Below are 20,890 nucleotides of genomic sequence, written 5' to 3'. Positions count from 1 at the left end.
CCTCTGCTTCCCAAATGCTGGGATCAAAGGTGCCGGGCTCCACAGTCTGGCACAGGAACAGTTTTTAAAGACTGGACAAAAACAAACCCTTCAAGTGGTTGGCACCCAGATGAAGGAAGCCCCGGTGCACTGCTGAGAAGCAGACAGGACTGGAGCAAGTATGAAGCCATCCATCATGAACTCTTGGCTAACATGACACCATTTTAACGTCACTTCTTCCACAACTAACAAATTTAACATGACGGCAACAGCACTAGTGCACCGTTTCTCCAGGATTTGAGTCACCTTAGTTGTAAAGAGCAAAGGAGCACAAGTCGTTAAGAAGGATGAGAGTGGGTGGCCTGTAGCCCCACAGGAGGTCTGAGGCAGGAGGACTGTGAGTGTGAACTGTGAGGCTAGCCTCCCAAAAACTATACTAAAACAGAAATCCTGTGTGATCCAGCAGCCTACTTCTGGCTTACTGACCACAAGAATTGAAATTAGGGTCTTTAGAAGATTAGCAGTGGTACAACAATGCCAAGCAACCAGAGCTTCCAGGGACTAAGCCACTACCTAAAGACTATACATGGACTGACCCTGGACTCTGACCCCATAGGTAGCAATGAATATCCTAGTAAGAGCACCAGTGGAAGGGGAAGCCCTGGGTCCTGCTAAGACTGAACCCACAGTGAACTAGTCTATGGGGGGAGGGCGGCAATGGGGGGAGGGTTGGGAGGGGAACACCCATAAGGAAGGGGAGGGGGGAGGGGGATGTTTGCCCGGAAACCGGGAAAGGGAATAACACTCGAAATGTATATAAGAAATACTCAAGTTAATAAAAAAAAAAAAAAAAAAAAAAAAAAGATTAGCAGTGGATGTGCACTGCAGCACTGTTCACAGAGTGAACACACACACACACACACACACACATACACACACGCACACACACTCACACACACAGGAGGAAGCCCATAGGCACATGAAAGGAGAAACACAGCTTAGAAGGCAGTGAACTACTCAGCCTTCAGACAGAAGGGCATCAATAATGTGCAACAACTTGGTTGAACTTTTTGAGGATCGATGCTGAGTGAAAGAAGCCAGTTCCAAAGAGACAAATACTACATGAGGCCATTCCTATGAGGAATCCATAAAGCTGCCATAACCCATAGTCAACACGTAGACTGGTGTCTGTGGGGCTGGGGAGAGGGGAAAGAGGGGAGTTAATTATTGGGGGCACCAAGGTCCTTGTACTGACAAAGCACTAAGGGAACCAGGAATGTTCATCAGGCAGGGGAGTATCCTCAATAGAAGAAACAACAATCAATGCCTGCATTCCGTCCAGAAAGCTGGGAGTGGATTTTGTTAATGACCTGGTGACCTTTATACTGTTTGTAGAGGCAGACCTCCCCCACCTCTGGCTATGGAGGCAGAACTCACCCAAACTCCCCAGAACGATTCTCCCAGACTCTTCCCTCCCTAGAGCATTACCCGTCCTTAAGCGAGATGTCACATGTCCATCATGACCTGCTGACCTCTATGATATCTATCACCAGAGACCACACTAGCGTCTAAGCCTTTCAGCTGTAGAGCGCACCCTCACGTCACGTGACCTGTGTAAAGGAGTTTCTGTGTGGTCATACCTTAAATGTATCGTGCACCTGGATTGGGACTGACTGGAGACCAGTTCCTGAATTGTCCTGTGTTTAAAATAAAGTGACAATGAACGGCCTGCAGTAGGCCCCTAAGGTCTGGCCCAGGCTGATGAAGTCCGCCGACCCCGGATTTCACTCTTGTTTTCTCACAGTTGCTCCTCTGCCTGGGTGTCTGCAGGGCCCTCTCAACCAATCAACACACACCTCACAAACCAGACAGTTTTGTTGCTTTTCAAATTAAATAAATGGAAACAGTTTGTACAGGGGCGTTCAATCTGTGACATGTTTTTAAGCTTTCTTGGTGCCCTTCATGCTGTGGCACCCATGACTCAGTGCCCTGCTGATGACTCTCGGAGTCCTTCCATCAGATTGCTGATGCTGCTCTGGACGTCCATCTGGCGGTTTGCTGTGATTTTGACATGGTTTAGTGAGCCCCCCAAAGGTCCTCGGTGTGTTAATATTAAGTAGTAGGACCTTTAAAACAATACAGTTCAAGGTCATCAGTTCACTAAGGGCGCTGCCTTTGGAAACAGTTAAGGTAGATCTCATCGGATCCTGGTTGGTTTTCCCAAGAGAACTACTGTAAAAGAAAAAGTGAGTCTGTCTGTCCAGTGTTGCTATGCAGTTTCTTGTTCTTGCCTGTGCTCCTGCCGTGATGCCACCCACCATAGGGTCATGCCATTAGGAAGGCCCTCACCAGAACCAGTGTGGCATTTTGTGGACTTTGAACGTCCAAGAACTAAATAGACAACCCTTCCTTACACACTACTCAGTCACTATTCCTTACACACTACTCAGTCACTATTCCTCACACACTATTCAGTCATCATTCCTTACACGGTATTCGGTCATTATTCCTTACACACTGTTCAGTCACTGTTCCTTACACACTGTTCAGTCACTGTTCCTTACACACTGTTCAGTCACTATTCCTAACACACTGTTCAGTCACTATTCCTTACACACTGTTCAGTCATTATTCCTTACACACTGTTCAGTCACTATTCCTTACACACTACTCAGTCATCATTCCTTACACACTGTTCAGTCACTATTCCTTACACACTACTCAGTCACTATTCCTTACACACTGTTCAGTCACTATTCCTCACACACTGTTCAGTCACTATTCCTTACACACTGTTCAGTCACTATTCCTCACACACTGTTCAGTCACTATTCCTTACACACTGTTCAGTCACTATTCCTTACACACTGTTCAGTCACTATTCCTTACACACTACTCAGTCACTATTCCTTACACACTGTTCAGTCACTATTCCTCACACACTGTTCAGTCATTATTCCTTATACATTGTTCAGTCATTATGAGTCATTTTGCTGTAGCAATGGGAAGCAAATACAGGATTTTTATACCCCATGCCTTTATAAACGTTGTGTAAATGTATAAAATGAGCACAGATTTCTCTAAGCCTTACACTGCGAGCAAACTGCTGGCTCACTCCATTGCAGCTTTACTAACAAGGCCAACTTAGTTTCCACAGTAACCAAACTAATTTGGACTCCGCCGAGCAGCACCTACTCTTTCCCACTCACTTGCTTAACGTATTCCAGCTCTGCTAAGTACTCACATGTCTCTCATCAGACGAGCATCCTCCGCTCTGACCAGCAAACTTCGGATGAGGTTAGAATTATCAGCCATGTTGGCGCTGAGCTTTTGATGCACTGAATGGTACTCATCTACCTGGAGACCAAGAGCACTCAATTAACCAGGCTTCACACACTTCCCCAGAGCCAGGAAGACGGAGAAGACACTGCCTGCCACATACAGAGCCCCTTGTCCTCCCTGCCCGCTCAGTCATACCATCCTACCTACCTCTCTATTCCATCGCCTCTTAACAAATGGTCTATACTACCTTCAGGGATGATACCCCAGGCTAGACCTTCCTGTGTCAGCACCAAGGGTCTGGGCAACATACACATTAAGGTTTTAGTGATTGACAGTGATAATGGTCTTCTCAGACCAATGGTCTGCGGGTCTTCTCAGGAAGGGCAGTGCAACACTGAGTGTTGAACCTTGGGCACCACTCAGCTATAGCCCCAACCCCCAGAGTGGTTTACACTACAGCCAATCATAATCTTTTTTTTTTAAACTTTGAATTTGAGTTTTTGGAAAGCAATGAACTCAAGACCAACGTGGATGGAGCAGATTAGTGTGATGTGTGTGTGAAAGAGGAACCAGAAGCAAGGCTGAAGACGTGGCTTCACTTTTACACAAGTCCTCTAAGGAACTCACGCGCCAGTGCTCATCGAAAAGAACACGATTATCACAGGGCACATATCCACAGATATCTTTGCTCAGTTTATAAGAGACATATTTCCAGCTCCAAGGCTGCCACCGTTTACCTTCAACAGCACTTTCCGTAACTCCTCGAAGTAGACAGGGAAATCTGCTTCTACCTGAAGGTCTTCAATAGCAAAAAAGGATGCCATCGACTGGATGATATCACCAGCAAGATCAATATCATCAGTATTCACCGTGATCTACTGGGGAAATGGGCAAGGTTAGCCTCCTCACAGATGGACAGTGATAATGGTCTTCTCAGGAAGGGCAGCACCTGACTCTCTCTGTGCTCCACACAATTCTTGAGAGCATGTTTGTACAGAGAGCGATGAAGTCAGGCTGCTTTTAGAAAAGTCAGTTTTGCTTGCAGGTGGCTAAAGGTCACTCCTGGAACCTTATAAACTAAATGAAATATTAGCCAAACAACTAAAATGACTGTGTGCCAAGTGTCATTCAAATCTAACCTCCCGAGTAGCTGGGACTAGAGGGCATGCCATTGGGCGTGGCTTTGTAACCAGGAGAAAAGAAAAACAGCAAACAGCCAGGAGCAAAAACATGGTGTCCTTGAGAACAGCTATACAGAAGTGATCTCTGACGTTCTTCTATCTCGTGATACAAAACTGCCAGCAGCGGGACAGGAAGCTGAAGTCCCACAGTGAGCAGCTCAGTCATGGACGGAACTCAGCCGGGAACTCCAACTGTCTGCCTCAGTTTCCCCAGTCTGCTGGGCGATGTGTAGCTCACTTTGAAGGTGCTACCTTGGTGTGCTCTCTCATCAGGCGACCCTAGCCACCCCTGCTGGATGCTGTGAAGTCCTATTTGGTGATGTTCTTCTGTTCTCTAATGGCTACTGCTCTCTCTCCTGCCACTGACTTATTTCTGCTTGCTATATAGTTAGTAAACTTACTCATTCAAAATAGAAAGCACAGCTATCATGGCTACAGTAGATCATTCCCTGGACTTACAGGGCAGCACCCTCTAGACTCACAACCATCACGGTTTTTATTAGGATGATTTTCATTTTTACTTATTTGTTTTGTTTTGTTTTTTGAGACAAAGTACATAACCCAGGCTTGACCTCAGAGACCTGCCTGCCTCTGCCTCCTGTGTGCCACCATAGCCTGTCCCTCACAGTTAATTTAACTGTCAACTTGACACAATCTAGAATCAACTGTAAAGGAAACTGAGTGGTCTGGATTGGTAGGCTCAGAGGCATGCCTGTAAGGGGATTTTCTTAGCTGGGTAAACTGAGGTTGGAAGACAGCACCCTGATGGGCAGCAACATCTCAGGGGTTGGGGCCTGGACTGAAGGAAACAGAAGAGCAAGGGGCTCATGCCATAGTTCTGCCTCTCTGCTCCTGGGCTGTGGAAGGAAACACGGGCAGCTTCTGCCACTGCAACTCCTCCACGTCAGGGTCTAAGGCTGACGCTGACAAGCATACATCCTGCCTCCTCTACGCTGTTTCTGCTGGGTACTTCGTCACGGTAACAGGAAAGGACACTAAGACACCAGCTCTCCCCAAATGATAGAAGGAAGGAGTAAAAGCCAAGAACGAAGCACAACACTGCTGCTGCAGAGTGAGCCCAGTGTGGACAGAGACCGACACACCAGCCTGGGAAACTCGCTTCTGTGACCTTGACAGTGCAGCTGCACTTTGCACGCGAATGGACAAACAGCATGGCAGACAGAACTCTATGCCCACTGTGTCATAAGTCGGACATCATACGTCACCTCACCACTTGGTTTCATTTTTATGTAGAGCTGGCCACCGTTGCGTAAGGACGTGAAACAGACGTGAAACGGGGCGTTCTGAATGTTACTGTCTTCTGGCAACAAGAAGTTCTGGTTGAGCCACGTGACCATCTTAAAAATAGTAGAATGAAGTGTGCTTCAGTTTTTCAAGTACAGTCATTGTGGAAAGAATTCCTTTCTCTAGTTTTACTACTTGGTTTTAAAAAAGACATTCCACCCCAGCAGCCCTCCTACACATCCAGGCCAAGGCCATGCGGGTCACACTCCCCTTTCCCTCAGTCCTGGTCGTCAGCAACACTCACAATTACAGCCAGTCCCATAGCAGGCCCTTCCTCCCTACATGTAAGGCACAAAGGCCTGAAGGGGGTGCTGCTTCTGCTCACTAACAGCTTGTCTGCAGATACACAGGACTGTCTGCAGGGAGCGGATCAACTGCCGTGTAATATTTTTATTAAGCATCCATGTGTAAACTCAATGCAGGTTACCTACAGTTTTAATGTTAATACTTTACATTAAATGTAATGTTAATACTTTGCAATCCTGCTTCCAAGAATCATCCACGAGGCTATCTAGAAGGTCCTGAAGTGATCCAAGAATCTACATAGTTAAAACCTTCTCAAGAATTCAGAAGCCAGCATCCCGCCCTCTTTTCTCCGCCCTGGCAGCAGCTCTCCTGCCGTTCCTCACCCTGAAAATGTAGGCCAGATCCAAGTTCTGCTCTACCAGGAACCAACCGCTATCCGTAGTTTTGTTGAATCAACAGACAGAAGCACTGGCGATGGAAGCCCCAGCCCAATAGTGCCACATCTCCTGAGCTGACTCATGCCTGGCTGCAGCCTCCACACCAGGGCCATTTCAAGGGGCATCAGCACAGCAGCCCAGTTCACTGGAGCAGGGCTGGCAGAGCTGGGGTGTCGGCTCTGGGACTGGGATTGGAACCATGTGGGGAGCCTCATCGCTATCTATGCTTGTGACGCTCTCTGAAGCAGCAACTGTTGGATCCTGGGCTTCACCCTCTCAGAGGCCATGGGCTCTCTTGCTTAATGGTGGCCTTGCTCATCCTCCTCGCCATGTGAGGCAGCTGTGTCTACCTCTAGTCCCCACAGTCCTCTCCCATGTCTCCTCTGCCCTGCAGGTTCCTCTTCCAGAGCCTCCCCGGAAGTATGGAGAAAGTAGGGCTCAGGGTTTAACAGAGAAGTCAAGCAAGTAGTGCATTAGTGAGGAGAGAAGAGTTCCGAAGCTTAACCAAAGGTACAGTCCACTGCCACAGATGCAATCTCTATAAGGCATTTTACACCAGTCATGGAGCCTCCTAGGGCTCCTTATGAGATGGACGATACTACCCTCCCGTTAGATGGGAGCTCCTCAAAATCATTAAAAATTTAGTTAAGGGAGCACTTGAGCTTAAAACAAAAGCCCCCATCTCCAAATCCTACCTTCTCTATCTCCCCCCCCCTTGAGACTTTTCCCTATGCAGTCCAGTCTGGTCAGGGATTCCTGGGTTCACGTGATCTTTCTGCCTTTATCTTGCAAGGAATTGGGAATACGGATGGACATTGCTTCCCTAAACATCTCTGTTTCCCTTCTCTTGAAACATGGAGGCAAGACAACTGCAGTAATATCATAACAAAAGAAATAAGAGAATTAAGAATTCAGCTGTAACTAAGGATAACTTAGGAGTGTGTGTGTGTATGTGTGTGTGTGTGTGTGTGTGTGTGTGTGGTGTGTGTGTCTTTCAAAGTTCAAAGAAGAAAAATTTCAGCAAATTTTGAGTTCTGTTTTATTTGGGCTTTTTGAAATAGTGTCTCACTTATATAACCCAGGATGTCCTAGAACGACCCTCTTGCATCTGAAGTTCTTAAATTGTAGACAGGCCTATGCCACCAGGCCTAAAACCAGTAATGTTTCACTGTAAGTTACTAACCAGAGCCAGCAAGATGACTTAGTCAGTAAACTATGTCAGCCTGATGACTCAGAGGAAGGAGAGAACCAACGGCTAAACATTGTCCTCGAACCCTCACACTCACACCATGGCATGCACACATAGAACCCTAAACATAAACACACAGCCCACACATGCATGCATTAACAAGAAATTAAAAGAAGCTTAAAAGTTCCTGAGCAAACTCTATACTACATAGTTCACAGTGTCTGTTGCCACCAGCGTGACACTGGTATTTCTTCTACATAGTAACAACTAACGGATTCTAAGGTGCAAACCATAAACTGAAAGCAAAGAGTACGGGACTCACCCTCTGTGCCCGCTCTACTACGATGAAGTTCACGAAACTGACAGGCTCGCTCGCTGCGTCTGGGCTTGTCAGTGCATACATGGTAAATCTGGGCAGCTGCCTTATCAGTTCAAACACATGGAACTGGGTGCTACGGCCAACCAGTGAACATAGAGAAGTATTTGGTATAGTGTTAGTGCGCACTCCCCACCCCCTGCTTTTTTTTTTTCCTTTTTGTTCTTTTTTTCGGAGCTGGGGGACTGAACCCAGGGCCTTGTGCTTCCTAGGCAAGTGCTCTACCACTGAGCTAAATCCCGAACCCCCACCCCCTGCTTTTTAAGACAGGGTCTCATGTAGCCCAGGCTTGTCTCCTGGTCCTCTTGCCTTTGCCTCCCAAGATTGCATGTACCGCCATGCCTGGCTTGGAACAATGCTATTTCACAGTGGGGGCCCAGGAAAAAAACTCATTACTGAGTCAACACCAGCAGATGTCTAAGCGTGATACTAAAGAAAGGGGGGGGAAGCTTGGGGGCTAAAGTTCTGTAGCAGCATAGTGATTTTGAGATTTAGAAATAATGTAAGCTGTCCACATATACAAACTCATGCCCCAGGGCTTCATAACACCCTGAAAGAATATAAAAAGCCTTTGTTTTTTATTGGTCAGCAGATTTTGTTGTATTTACTTAACAGGGTTTCACTAAGTTGCTCAGTATGGCCTTCAACTCCCCTAGTGTCTAGACTGACCTGGAACTCCTGATCCTCCTGCTTCAGCCTGACTGCTGGGATCACAGGCCTGAACTAGCTTGCCCAGCCTGTGTCTTCAACAACTGTAGTTAGCTTTTCCACTAGCTTCAGTACTGCACCTCACATAAGGATCTCCCACCCCTTAAGAGTGTTAGCAACTGGGGTTGGGGATTTAGCTCAGTGGTAGAGCGCTTGCCTAGCGAGCGCCAAGGCCCTGGGTTCGGTCCCCAGCTCCGGAAAAAAAAGAAAAAAAAAAAAAAAGAGTGTTAGCAACTGAATGGTGTTATCCAGTCGTCCTTTCACTGTCGTTCTGAGGTTCAAACCTACGACCTCGAGCAAGCTAAGCGTGAGTCTTACCACTGAGCATCACAAAAGCTCAAATATGCATCTTCACGTCCCTAAGATTGCCTGACTAAACATTGAAAATGACCACCTTAAACTTACATACCTCTATTTTCTTTGGAAGGAATTTAAACTAAGGAGATAAAAGGTTGTGGGAAGACCTTTGACAAGCAAGCAGATCCTTCAGTGACCTCTCTGGTCTGGCAAGGGACAATTGTAATAGCAATTCCCTGTCCCTACAGAAAGGACCTGTGACAGGAAGGGTCACCTGCTTCTGTAACCCACGAAGGTTTTCAAGTGCAGATCCACAGGGACATCTTTGGGAGGCGTAATTGGTACCCGGATGGAGCTGGAAAGGTTGTGAGTGCTGGGGTGGACCACGTGGCTTTCACCCGCAAAAATTCCCTCTGCAAAAATGAGTACTGCCCGGATGATTGTGTCTGAAGGGAGACGGAAAACAACATCATTTCGGGACTACTCCAAGATAGCACGGCTGCCTACCAGCACCAGCTGTGTGTAGAGAGAGTCTCACCATTAGAAGTGGAAATGCGTAATTCCGCATGTGCGTCTTGTGCATCATTCCCCAGATTGACTGAGAGGGCTGTGTGGAGCTTGGTATTGGCTGGGATTATGCCTTTCTGTCCATCGGCCTCATTCAGGGGACTGCTCAGTTCTGCCTGTAAGACACCTCCTAACTTCAGTGAGTCGCTCAGTGAACTAAGTCCAAGTTAAACAGCTTGGTTATGCAGCTTCAGGACAGGACGGACTGCCCGCCCCCTCGCTAATCCCATCTTCACAGCTCCTCTGAATCCCAGGCACCCTGATAGTGCTCCCTCACTGTATCTGGTCCTGTGAGCAATCCCACTGCTGTCCCCATCTGTGGTCCTCCATACCTCTTCCTACCCTTTACAAATGCTTGTGTCTGGCTGTCCTTCTGGCTGTCTATCTGTCTCATCTCTATTTCTCCTTTTAAAAACATTTTATACTTATTTTTAATTTGGTGAGTATGTGTGGGGCGGAGATGGTTGAGAGGGTATAGGATCTCCTAAGAGCATAGGCCACTGTGAGCCCCCTGTGGGTGCTAGAGCCCACACACGCATCCTCCACAGGCTCAGTGCAATCCTAACTGCTAGGCCACCTCTCCAGCACAGTCTCTCCTTTTTCTGAGACAAGACCTGGCTATGTATTGCGGGCTAGAACTGGGGAGCCTCCTCATAGCCCCCTGCCGGTGGCCCGGAGGGCCCAGCCCCGGCCAGCCCTGACTCTGGCACTTCCCCGCACCTGCTAGCCCCAACATTTCCATTTCAGACGCTAGAGCAAGGCCCCACCTTGGTGTTCTCCTCGTAGTTGCGCAGTTCTAGCAACAGGTTCTGCTTTTTCTGACTGAGCTCTCGGATCAGGCCCTGCTCCACACTTGTGTCCAGGAGGTTCCCCTTCATCTCAGCTGTGCCTGGCAGGTAGCCTCGGACTGAACGGAAGACAAGACCCTGAGCATAGCTGGGTCTACTCCAGACCGTCAGTGGCCTGCCCAGACAAGCCAAAATTCTATATCTTCACTTTCCTGACTTAGGTGAATTTGTTAGAAAAGCTTAATAAAATACTGCAGAATTCATTTTCAGGCATTTTTAACCTGACCAAATTGAAATTTTGACTTTTCAAGGATTTTTCTTATCCCAATTTACTTTCCCCATCCACTGAGCAGCAGATTAACTGTACGTGGCCATCCATCCGGTAATCTCCCTCCACCACACCAGCAACGGCAGAAGAGAAGTTGTCTTTAAATATGACCTCTCCGGTCCGGTCACTGCGAGCGTCAACCTGAAAAAGACACCGTAGCATAAAAGTCACTCACACCACAGTTTAAAAACAACAGCAACAAAAAACGTTAAGATAAATACTAGCTCTAAACGTTACTTAGTCCCTGGGGCTGGGAAGAGGGCTCAGCCGGTAAGAACTCGGGCTGCTCTTCCAGAGGACTGGTTCAATTCCCAGCACAGAACACACGGAAGTTCACACCTGTCTGTAACTCCAGTTCCGTGCGATCTGACACCCTCCCACAGACATATACACAGGCAAAACCAATGCACATAAAATAAAAACAAATTTTTGGGGCTGGAGAGATGGCTCAGCGGTTAAGAGCACCCGACTGCTCTTCCAGAGGTCATGAGTTCAGTTCCCAGCAACCACATGGTGGCTCACAACCATCTGTAAAGAGATCCGATGCCCTCTTCTGGTGTATCTGAAGACAGCTACAGTGTACTTATATATATATAATAAATAAATAAATCTAAAAAAAATAAAAATAAAAATAAAAACAAATTTTTAAAAGTTATTAGTCCAAAGCCAGGTGAAATGGTGCATGCTTTAATCCTAGCACTCCAGAGGCAGGAGGATCTCTCTGAGTTGAGGCTACCCTAGTCTACATCAAGAGTTACAGGACAGCAAGGGCTACATAGACCCTGATTCAAAAACAAAAAAGTTACTTGGTCCAGTATGTGTAGTGACACACGCCTGTAATCCCAGCACTTGGGAGGATTGGTGCAGAGCCATCCTCAGCTACATGTCATGTTTGAAGCCAGCCTGTACTACATAAGGTGTTGTCAGTCAGATACACGCATGCACGGAGGAACACATGCATTCAAGAGTACATTATGAAGCCTGTGGCTGAGGGGCCACGGGGATCTAGAGGACATCTCAAAATAGATGTCCTTACCTCTTTGTCAGCAGACTCCGTCCCTCCCTCAATGTCCCTTGTGAAAAACGAGGTCTGCTGAGAGCTGGTCATAAAGCACACACAGCACATGATCAAAGGAATGTGCTCCAAGGCCTATCTGCCAAGGCCCAGAGTCCACCCTGAACATACCACTCATGAGAGCTTACGCAAGTGTCTTAAATTTTTTGTTCATGGTTTCATATGGAGATCAATAACCAGAACAGGAGTAAGAACAGTGCCCACACCTCACAGGGCACAGAGTGCTGAGAGTATTAACACGTAAAGTGGTGTAAACACACACATAGGACTAGACAGCAGACGTCAGCTTTGACACTCGATGTTTGTCTAACTCCAGCAATCAAGTCGCTGAGTCAGGAGGTCTGCCTTAAGTTTGAGGCCAGCTAAGGCCATACAGTGAGTTTGAGGAAGGCTCTGTCTCAAAACAAAAGGTTCGTATATAAATTACATCTTTATGGACTGGCAAAATGGCTCAGTAGGAGGCACTCGGTCTGATGACCTAAGTTTGAGCTGCAGGACCCATAGGGTAGGAGGACTGAACTGGCTCCCTCAAGCTGCCCTCTGACCCCCACATGTGTACCCTGGCACGCTTGCCACTTCCCGTAAATACGTGTAATTTCTTTTAAACATTATTATCCTTGCTCTACCTCTTAAGTGCAGGAAGTATAAGTATACAGCACCACACCTGGCTCCAAATCCTGGACTCAACCATAATTCCTGTTCCCCAAGAATGTGGTCTGCTAGGGTCTGAATGCTTGCCTCCCCCTGGATCTGTACATTATAACTCTACTCAAAAGCATAGTGCCATTGGAGGGTACCCACATGTGGGATTAGTGCTCATGGAAGATGCCCCCAAAGCCAGGCACTCCCTATTCTTGGAGATGCCTCGGCCCCTCCTACTGCACGAGGCCACAGTGAGAAGACAGTCACCCATGAGGAAGCAGCCTCCCAGACACCAAATCCCTCTGCACCTGATGACAGAGGCCCCAACCCCAGACTAATGGGGAACAAACTCCCACTGCTTACAAGTACCCAGGCCATGTTACGTGTTAGCACAGCCTAACTGAACATAGATAGTCAGTGAGTGGACTTTGAAATTCTTAACAAGTAATGAAGACATATTCTTCTCTTACGACGTTTAATACCTCTGCCAAGGGCAAAACCAAAAGAAAGTCAGAGCCAACCTAACAACTTTTCAGCATGTGCTTTTTAAACAATATCAAAGGAAGGGCAAGGTTCTGGCCAAAGGTAGGGAAGAGCGTAGAAGAAAAGGCCGGAATTAGCTGATCTCCCGGGCAGGCCAACACTGACAGAGAAGGAAGTTACTACAAATGGTGTCCATGGAAATCAGAAGCTAACAAGACAGGCTTGACTTGCCAAAACACCAAGAGATTGTGATGTGAAGCTTAAAAAGTAAAGAAAGCAAAAGGATTTTCTTTGAAGTTACAGGTAGAAAATATATAACATATCATGATTCTTCCTGTTAATTCTACAAAAGAGCTACTCACACAGCCCTTTACTGGGTTAATTTTGTTACTGGTCTACACTACAATTTGATTTTCATGCCTTCAAAGAGGAGACTGAGAAAGACTCTCTGGAGATTTTCTCCAAGTTTACAAGGCAGAAAGGACACATCTGTCGTATATCAAGAAGAGATAATGAGGAAAGACTGACCCTGGTTTATATCTCAGTAGTGCAGCAGACCATAAACATGTTACCTTGAGTCACACGGACATTTCCTAACGTAAACTTACCTTCCCATTAGACCACCCAGTGATCAATTCACACACTCCATCAGAATTGATGTCAAAAGCATGGATGCTCATGGCATGGTTTTTGGACTGAAAAAGAATTCCAATAATTAGTGAAGGAGTCCTCCATGTTGGAAGTATAACCTGCCTCAAACAGGAGAGCTGAGCTGTACTAACTTTAATTCTCCAGTACCGGGCTGTTTTGTCATAAACTCCAACTGTGCCATTAGAAAGGGCATAACCAAACCGACTGCCGTACATGGGACACAGAGAGGTGACTATCTGCAAAAAACAACACAGGAAACAGTTATTCAGTAAGACTCAACTTCACATGCAACATGGTTTTACAAGGAACTCGGTCCTCCAGGCATGACGTGGCCATTGCTATCTTGAAGATTTATTTATTTTATGTATTTTTGTACACTGCTGGTGTCTTCAGACACACCAGAAGAGGACATCAGATTCCATTACAGATGGCTGTGAGCCACCATGTGGTTGCTGGGAATTGAACTCAGGTCCTCTGGAAGAGCAGCCAGTGTTTTAACCCCTGAACCATCCCTCCTGCCCCCACTGCTATCTTGAGATCAGAACAGCTGTGATGTCCTCAGTTAAACTCGTTGGTTCACCAAGCCAAATTGGAGTGGAATGCTTCCCTAGGTCTGTCACTGCCCTCTCAATCTCGGGTGAATAGAGAGAGACTCCCCAGGAAAAGTCAAGAACCTCTTTGCCACAACTGTGTTCAGATTTAAAAGCCCTTCTGAAGCTGAGCAGCAGAGTTAAGGCAGCTGCGTGCAATGCTGTCCCGCCTACTGCAAGGTCACCACCCTGCACCCTGGCCTGTGGCCTGTGACACGGTGCCTGTCCTCTCTGCTGGCCTAAGGTCACCACCACTCTGCAGCAGCACATCCCACCTCTGTCTCTGTCATTTCTGCCACAATCTCATCTTCTTTAAAAACTCGAATGTCAAAATCTTCAGACCCAACAAGAAGCTGAAAAAGGAAGGGAGACAGCAGTATCAGGGTTTAATGTGTAAGCACAGCAAAGTTTCATGAATTAAAAAAAGAAAAAGAAGACATTTCTATGCTACTCGCTACTTTGCCATACTACTTGCTACCCACAAGCTCCAGTCCTCTGGAAATCCAGTGTTCAAGGGGGTTATACCTGATTTGGTCACAAGAGAAAAAGTGTCTCTATGCAGGGCAGGGCAGGGCAGGGCAGGGCAGGACAGGCTCCTTCCCTGAGTGACAGAAGCCCTCAAAGGCTGCACACCTTGGTAGCACATGAATGTGCTGTCTGCCCAGGAGCACCCACCCATGCAACACAGACTGATAATTAACTTCTTTCTAGAAGCAAAATGCTGCCATTTTCCTGGAGTAAAACAGGACTGTGGGGACACACAATGTATCAATGATGTAACAATGATATCAGGAAAGCCAGGTTGACAGCTTATTGGACTTTAGACTGGAGAAAGGGTGCAGCTCCCTCACCTGGACCCACAGAGGTGGCCCTTAACGCTGTGACGGTGCACGGTGGTGGCCCTGGTCCTGACCTCCATTTCTACAGCCTGCACTGCAGCGACTGCGACTCTGCAGCCTGACTGCCCACAGTCGAGCAGCGGCACAGTGGGAGCAGCTGCTGCAGAAGCTGCTGCAGAAGCTTCTGCATCGCACCTCGGCTCCCCAGCTGACAGAGGCTGACAGACTATGCCAAGTGTTAGCTTCCCTGCCTCTCAGGCCTTTCGCCCCTGCAGCCACACTGTCGCCTCCCTACATACACACAGTTATGTAAGCATATGTGTGTGTACACTACTATACACACACAGTTATGTAAGCATTTGTGTGTGTACACTACTACACACACAGTTATGTAAGCATTTGTGTGTGTACACTACTATACACACACAGTTATGTAAGCATATGTGTGTGTACACTACTATACACACACAGTTATGTAAGCATTTGTGTGTGTACACTACTATACACACACAGTTATGTAAGCATATGTGTGTGTACACTACTATACACACACAGTTATGTAAGCATATGTGTGTGTACACTACTATACACACACAGTTATGTAAGCATATGTGTGTGTACACTACTATACACATACAGTTTCTCTATGCTGTCCAATATGTGGTCTAAGAGTGAGTAATACCAGTAAGTGCTACTGGAATAAAAGAGGTCTGTTTCCTCAGCCAGGGCTACAAGGAAAGCAGGGTCACCTGACAACTGCTGCCTACAAAACCCTCGGCACATTTATTGTTATTTAATAAATTCTGGAGCTGTGGAAAGACACAAACATAGTTGGCCATATTTCTAACACAGTGCAGTCACGAAACCCTGTCTCTCAGAGCCCAAGCCCAGTGTCCACAGAAACAGGCGAAGTGCGGGCCCAGGAGACACGGTACACATAACAAGTTCTCAAGGATCTGATTTCTAGCGTAATTTCTTATATGAATATCCAGCTGCAATCATCAGAATAATTTCAAATGAGATGACTTTATCAGCCAAGATTGAAAATGACTGAGTGTTCAAAGCATCAGAGTGGTCTATGGGATTATGAGTGGAACTGAGGTCTCATCAGCCTTTGCCTTCTCCTCCCCCAATGTCTCAGAGATGCAACAGTGAGCGGAGGAGGAGGGGGAGAAGGAGGGGGGGAGGAGGAGGAGGAGAAGGAAGCAGATGGGGAGAGATGAATAAGGAGAGAAGAGAGGGGAGACAAAGACAAGGACATGTGAGCTCAGATCTAAAACAGCCGTGAGAAGCTAACGTCACTGTCAAAAGGAACTTATTCAGCTGAACAGAGCATCCATGGCTTCTTTGCCACACACCTCTGACTTCCCATCACCGTCAAAGTCACACAGAGCCAAGGAATGAACATTGTCTCCAGTAACCTGAACATAAAACAGAAAGTCATTAATAAGCAACCCTTTTTCATTTAACTCAAACATATTAGCCTCAAAAGGGAAGGCTTACAAAAAGTACCAGTGAATTCTCAATATTACCCATATTAATATACTGTCCTGCTGTCTAAAATTATTTCCGTGTATGTGTGTGTGTGTGTGTGTGTGTGTGTGTGTGTGTGTTTATGCATGCATACCCTATATTCTGTATGGACATAGGTGCACGTACGTATGGATGAGGAGGCCTAGGAAGACAAGAGCAACTTCAAATGGCACCGTTAGGAAGTCTGGCCATTGCATTTGAGACAGGGTCTCCCCCTGGCCTGAAGTTCCCAACTAGACTAGACTGGATGGTCAGAAAAGCCCAGGAATGACCCTGTCTCCACTTCCCCAGTGCTGGGATTACAAACTCAGGCACCAGGCTCAACGTCTGTATATGTTTTGAAGAGTAAACTCTTGGTGCTTTGAAGAGAGTACTCAACAGTGGAGCCATCTCCTCTGGTCTATTATTCCATTTGGGCTTGTTTGTTTGTTTGATTGTTTGTTTGCTTGCTTGTTTGTTTTTAATGATTATTCAATGTAATCAGTACTTCAAAAAACATCTAAAAAAAAAAAAACCTAAAAGTAGAAATGCTTTGAGCAAAATGTTCGCTTCTTCATACCGTCCAAAAGAGGTCATTTCCTTCGTGATCAAAACCCTGAAGAGCACAATTTCCACCGATGATTGCAAGGGGCGGGGCAATGTCCCCCAGAGTCCCCAACACAAGGGCATTTGCCCCATCCGCGACCTAAGAAGAAAAAGACAGGACTCAGGGATGTGCAGGCTCACTTGGGGGTGAGGTAATCAATGATGTCTCCAGATATTCAACCATCCCTGCTCCGTCTCCTAAGAGGGCAGCTAGGCTTCTCTAGGGCCCACGCTGTGGACCAGACAAGAACAAGTCCGGATCCAGGCACATGCAGAGCCCGGCTCTCACACTAAGCTTCTACAAAGCATGGTTTTGATAATCCAGGGCTCTCAAGGACTTTTGACTTCTGCAGGGGCAGATTCTCCCAATGACCAAGGCATGCATCTTTACACACCCACATTCTAAAATTTATTTTAACCCTCTTAGATAGAAATCATTTCACACTACCACATCCAATATGTATATAAGTATACATAAATATAAAGAGAGGATTAGTTATAAAGAAATAGATAGGAAATAGAAAGGCTCCCAGATTACATGTGAAAGGAAAGAGGCTACAAATGAGGAGACAAAGAGGAGCAGCTGCAGGGCAGACGGGACTCATGGGAAGAAGACTCAGACCAAGGATGAAACACAGTAATACACCGTACGCTGACCTGAAATATTCTAGAGAAATATTGTATGTGTGTGGGTACACATAAGTAATAAAAACAGCTCTCAGAAGAAATTTAAATTGCCAAAAGATCAGCAAATCGAAACATAAAGTTGAATGCAAACAATAACTAGCCAGTGCTCTTAACTGCTGGATTGTCTTGTTGAGACAGCATCTTGCTTTGTAGCTCAGACTGGCCTTAAACTTACTATGTAGTCCAGCATAGCTTCAAACGCACAGTCCTCTTCACTCAGCTCCTGAGGGCTAGAGTTACGAACTTACAGTACCTATGCCTAGGGGGAAAAGTCATCCAAAACAGTCAGGGAGTAGACTGTCCATTAACTCATGAATAAATAAATAAAACCCAGCACATTATCTACTATAAAAGGAAATGAAGAGACGCCAGCACAGGCTACAGGATGGGCTAGCCTGGGAAACATGCCAGTCACAAAACACACACATGGCTTCATATTCATGGAGGCTGCCTAAAGCCAGAAGCTAAGGTGAAGATACCTGTTTTGGGGATGGAGTTTCTTTTGGAAGTGATAAAAATCTTTAAAACTCATTGTAACGAATGTTCCAAAACTCTGCAAAGTTCCAAACTAATCATTGGGACATTTTAGGTGAACTTATAAAGTTTGATTTTACTGTTAATATGGGGTGGGGGGATCATACAGTATGATTCCATTTTGTAAGAAAAGTTGTTTTCCCCTAGCTGAGATTCTATTGACAGTCGTTGGCTGCTTGGAGATGGAGAGACCCTTTTCTTTAGGGTGTGGCCACTGGTAGGTTACCATGCCCCAGTGGACGGTCCCACACCAATATGCATATTTGAAGCATTAATTGAACTCTTGAGTGTCATTTAAAAATAGAGGATCCCCCAAGGAAGAGACAAAGAAAGAAAGGAAGGAAGAGAGGGAGGGAAGGAGGGAGGGAGAGAGAGAGAGAGAGAGAGAGGGGAGAGAGAGAGAGAGAAAGAAAAAAAGAAAGAGGAAAACAGGAGATATAAAGTTGGAAGGGAGATGTGTCAGGGAGGCAGGGTGAGTAAAGGGAAGATATGATCAAGATACATTGTATAAATGTAGAAATTTTTCAAAAATAAATAAAAAATATTTTAAAGGAACTTTTAAAATTTTTACTCATATACACTTTTAAAAAATGAACAGACAAACTATAACAAGGCATAGTTGGTCTATGTCTACAATCCCAGCACTCAGGAGACTGAGGAAGGAGGGTCACAAGTTTAGGAACAGCCTCGGCAATAAGTGAGACCTAATCTCTCTCTCTCTCTCTCTCTCTCTCTCTCTCTCTCTCTCTCTCTCTCTCACACACACACACACACACACACACACACACACTACACACACACATACTATACACACTCACACAGTCACACCATTTTATTTGTGAATAAATTCAAATACTGTTTGTCTCCAGGTGATTTAAAATAACCTTCTTCCCTGGCTTTCCTATAGTGGATGCACAGCTCAGGCATTAAGGCTGCAGCAGCCTGTAGATTGCAGGCTACAGTCAGGCCCTCCAGTGCACTTTGGGGCTTAATGCAAGGCTACCAAAGAACTGTTTGTGGGATTCCTAAGAGATCTGGACAGATGGTGTCACAGATACACATGCTGTCACCAAGGGTTTAACAACCAAAACCCCACACGTAGGCTACAAATGCCCTAAAAGAAGCAAATCTGAGTTCCCCACTGCTTGCCTGTTACAACAACCCAAAGGTCACCCCAACAAACATCCTCGAACACAGTGACCAGGGCTGGAACAGCAGTTCAGTGACGGAACGCTTAACTTTTCTGCACACCCAAGGCTCTGAGTTCAACCCCTAACACTGCCACCCACAAAAACCCTTCTTGTCTGACAAAAACAAGCAAAAGACAAGACTGGACATGAATGAGCACGGGGCCCTCGAAGGCTAAAGGAGAACACACTTGCCTCTCTGTAGAACAAATCTGAATTATTGTAGATGTCGTAAGCCAAAAGACTGGTCTGTGTCCCCACTAAGAGAGTATCATAGCCAAGCTCAGGGTTCAAGACTCCGGCGCCGAGGCAGCTGACTGTCTGGTTAATGTTGAGGAGGGACACATCAGACTCAAGAGGGCTCTGGAACACTCTGGATGTACTAAAATGCTGGCTCCGCATGTGAGGATTATGAATAAAAACCTGAAAGACAAAACCGTTCATTCCCTAGAACATCCAAAAGGCCAAAGTCACATCTTACTTTTTAAATCTTTAAAATATTAAAAATGGTTAGAAGATACCAACAATAACAAGAAATCACCTTAATTTATAAAGCTTAAGATATTTATGCAAGGCTAGACCTGGTGGCACACACCTTTAAACCAGCGGAGAGGCAGAGGCGGTCAGATCTCTGTGAGTTTGAGGCCAGTCTGGTCCACCATATAAATGTATTCCAGGACAGCCAGGACTCACAGAGAGACCCTGTCTCAAACAAACAAACAGAAACAAAAACTGAGATAAGATACGCACACACAGTTCTGTTAGTCAACCTTCAACCGTTGTAGATTATGGAAATCCAGTGGTTCTTCGCCCTGCTGTGCAAGTGAAGAGCAGGCTCTAATTGTTGCTTATGAGGACAGCACGTGTGCTCTCCACCGGGACTGTGCACGCACGTGGACCTGCTCCTAGTGTTACGAACAGGAAGCTGACCCGAGCTTCCGTGCTGATGCTACACAGCGCACAATCTCGGGAACCAGAATAAGCACGCCCTGCAGGAGCTTTTACTCCAGCCCCAAATAAATTCCTTTCCCAACCTTAAAAGGGTCTATGAGTTTAATGGGTTTCACAATGAGTCATGTAAATCAAATTCTTGAAGATTCTTTTAGTCTCCACTAGTAGGACCAAGAATTAAATTGGTCCCAAGGTCAGAAGCCCAACACTTGTATCTGTTTCATAAACACAGTCATCTGAGTAACTTCACACAGCATTCAACTTCCCTGAGCTTCACCTGGGAAAATGGAATTAAATCAGAAAATGGCTTCCCAGGTGCCATGACATTGCTCCCAAGATAGGGACCTGGGGTGGGGTAGAGGGTCTTAAATATTAGAATGGCCTGTGGCTTCTAATGAGCAGCAATAAAAGGGGGGGATGTAGGGCGTTAGAGAAACTATTTCTTAAGAT

The 20,890-nt window shown here is 46.1% G+C and overlaps 1 protein-coding gene across 5 annotated transcripts in view; it reads right to left on the bottom strand.

The window, feature by feature from the left end:
• The window catches only part of Bbs2 (Bardet-Biedl syndrome 2), a 35,558-nt gene that overhangs the window by 4,452 nt on the left and 10,216 nt on the right, over positions 1-20,890 (bottom strand). For 3 of the 5 annotated variants that reach the window (XM_087593761.1, NM_053618.1, XM_087593762.1), the window contains 14 exon segments: positions 19,685-19,912; positions 17,056-17,181; positions 16,322-16,384; positions 14,400-14,477; positions 13,666-13,770; positions 13,492-13,578; positions 10,689-10,824; positions 10,335-10,474; positions 9,539-9,683; positions 9,275-9,446; positions 7,942-8,071; positions 5,669-5,800; positions 3,999-4,136; positions 3,224-3,336 (listed from right to left, as the gene is read on the bottom strand). In XM_087593761.1, the coding sequence (XP_087449887.1) occupies positions 3,224-3,336; positions 3,999-4,136; positions 5,669-5,800; positions 7,942-8,071; positions 9,275-9,446; positions 9,539-9,683; positions 10,335-10,474; positions 10,689-10,824; positions 13,492-13,578; positions 13,666-13,770; positions 14,400-14,477; positions 16,322-16,384; positions 17,056-17,181; positions 19,685-19,891 (1,772 nt within the window). In that variant the 5' untranslated portion in view covers positions 19,892-19,912. 5 annotated transcript variants of the gene reach the window in all.

This window comes from Rattus norvegicus, chromosome 19 (assembly GCF_021556685.1).
Source record: "Rattus norvegicus strain SHRSP/BbbUtx chromosome 19, alternate assembly SHRSP_T2T, whole genome shotgun sequence".
NCBI lineage: Eukaryota > Metazoa > Chordata > Mammalia > Rodentia > Muridae > Rattus > Rattus norvegicus.
Note: the sequence above shows the minus strand (reverse complement) of the source record. Positions and strands in the feature narration are given on the sequence as shown.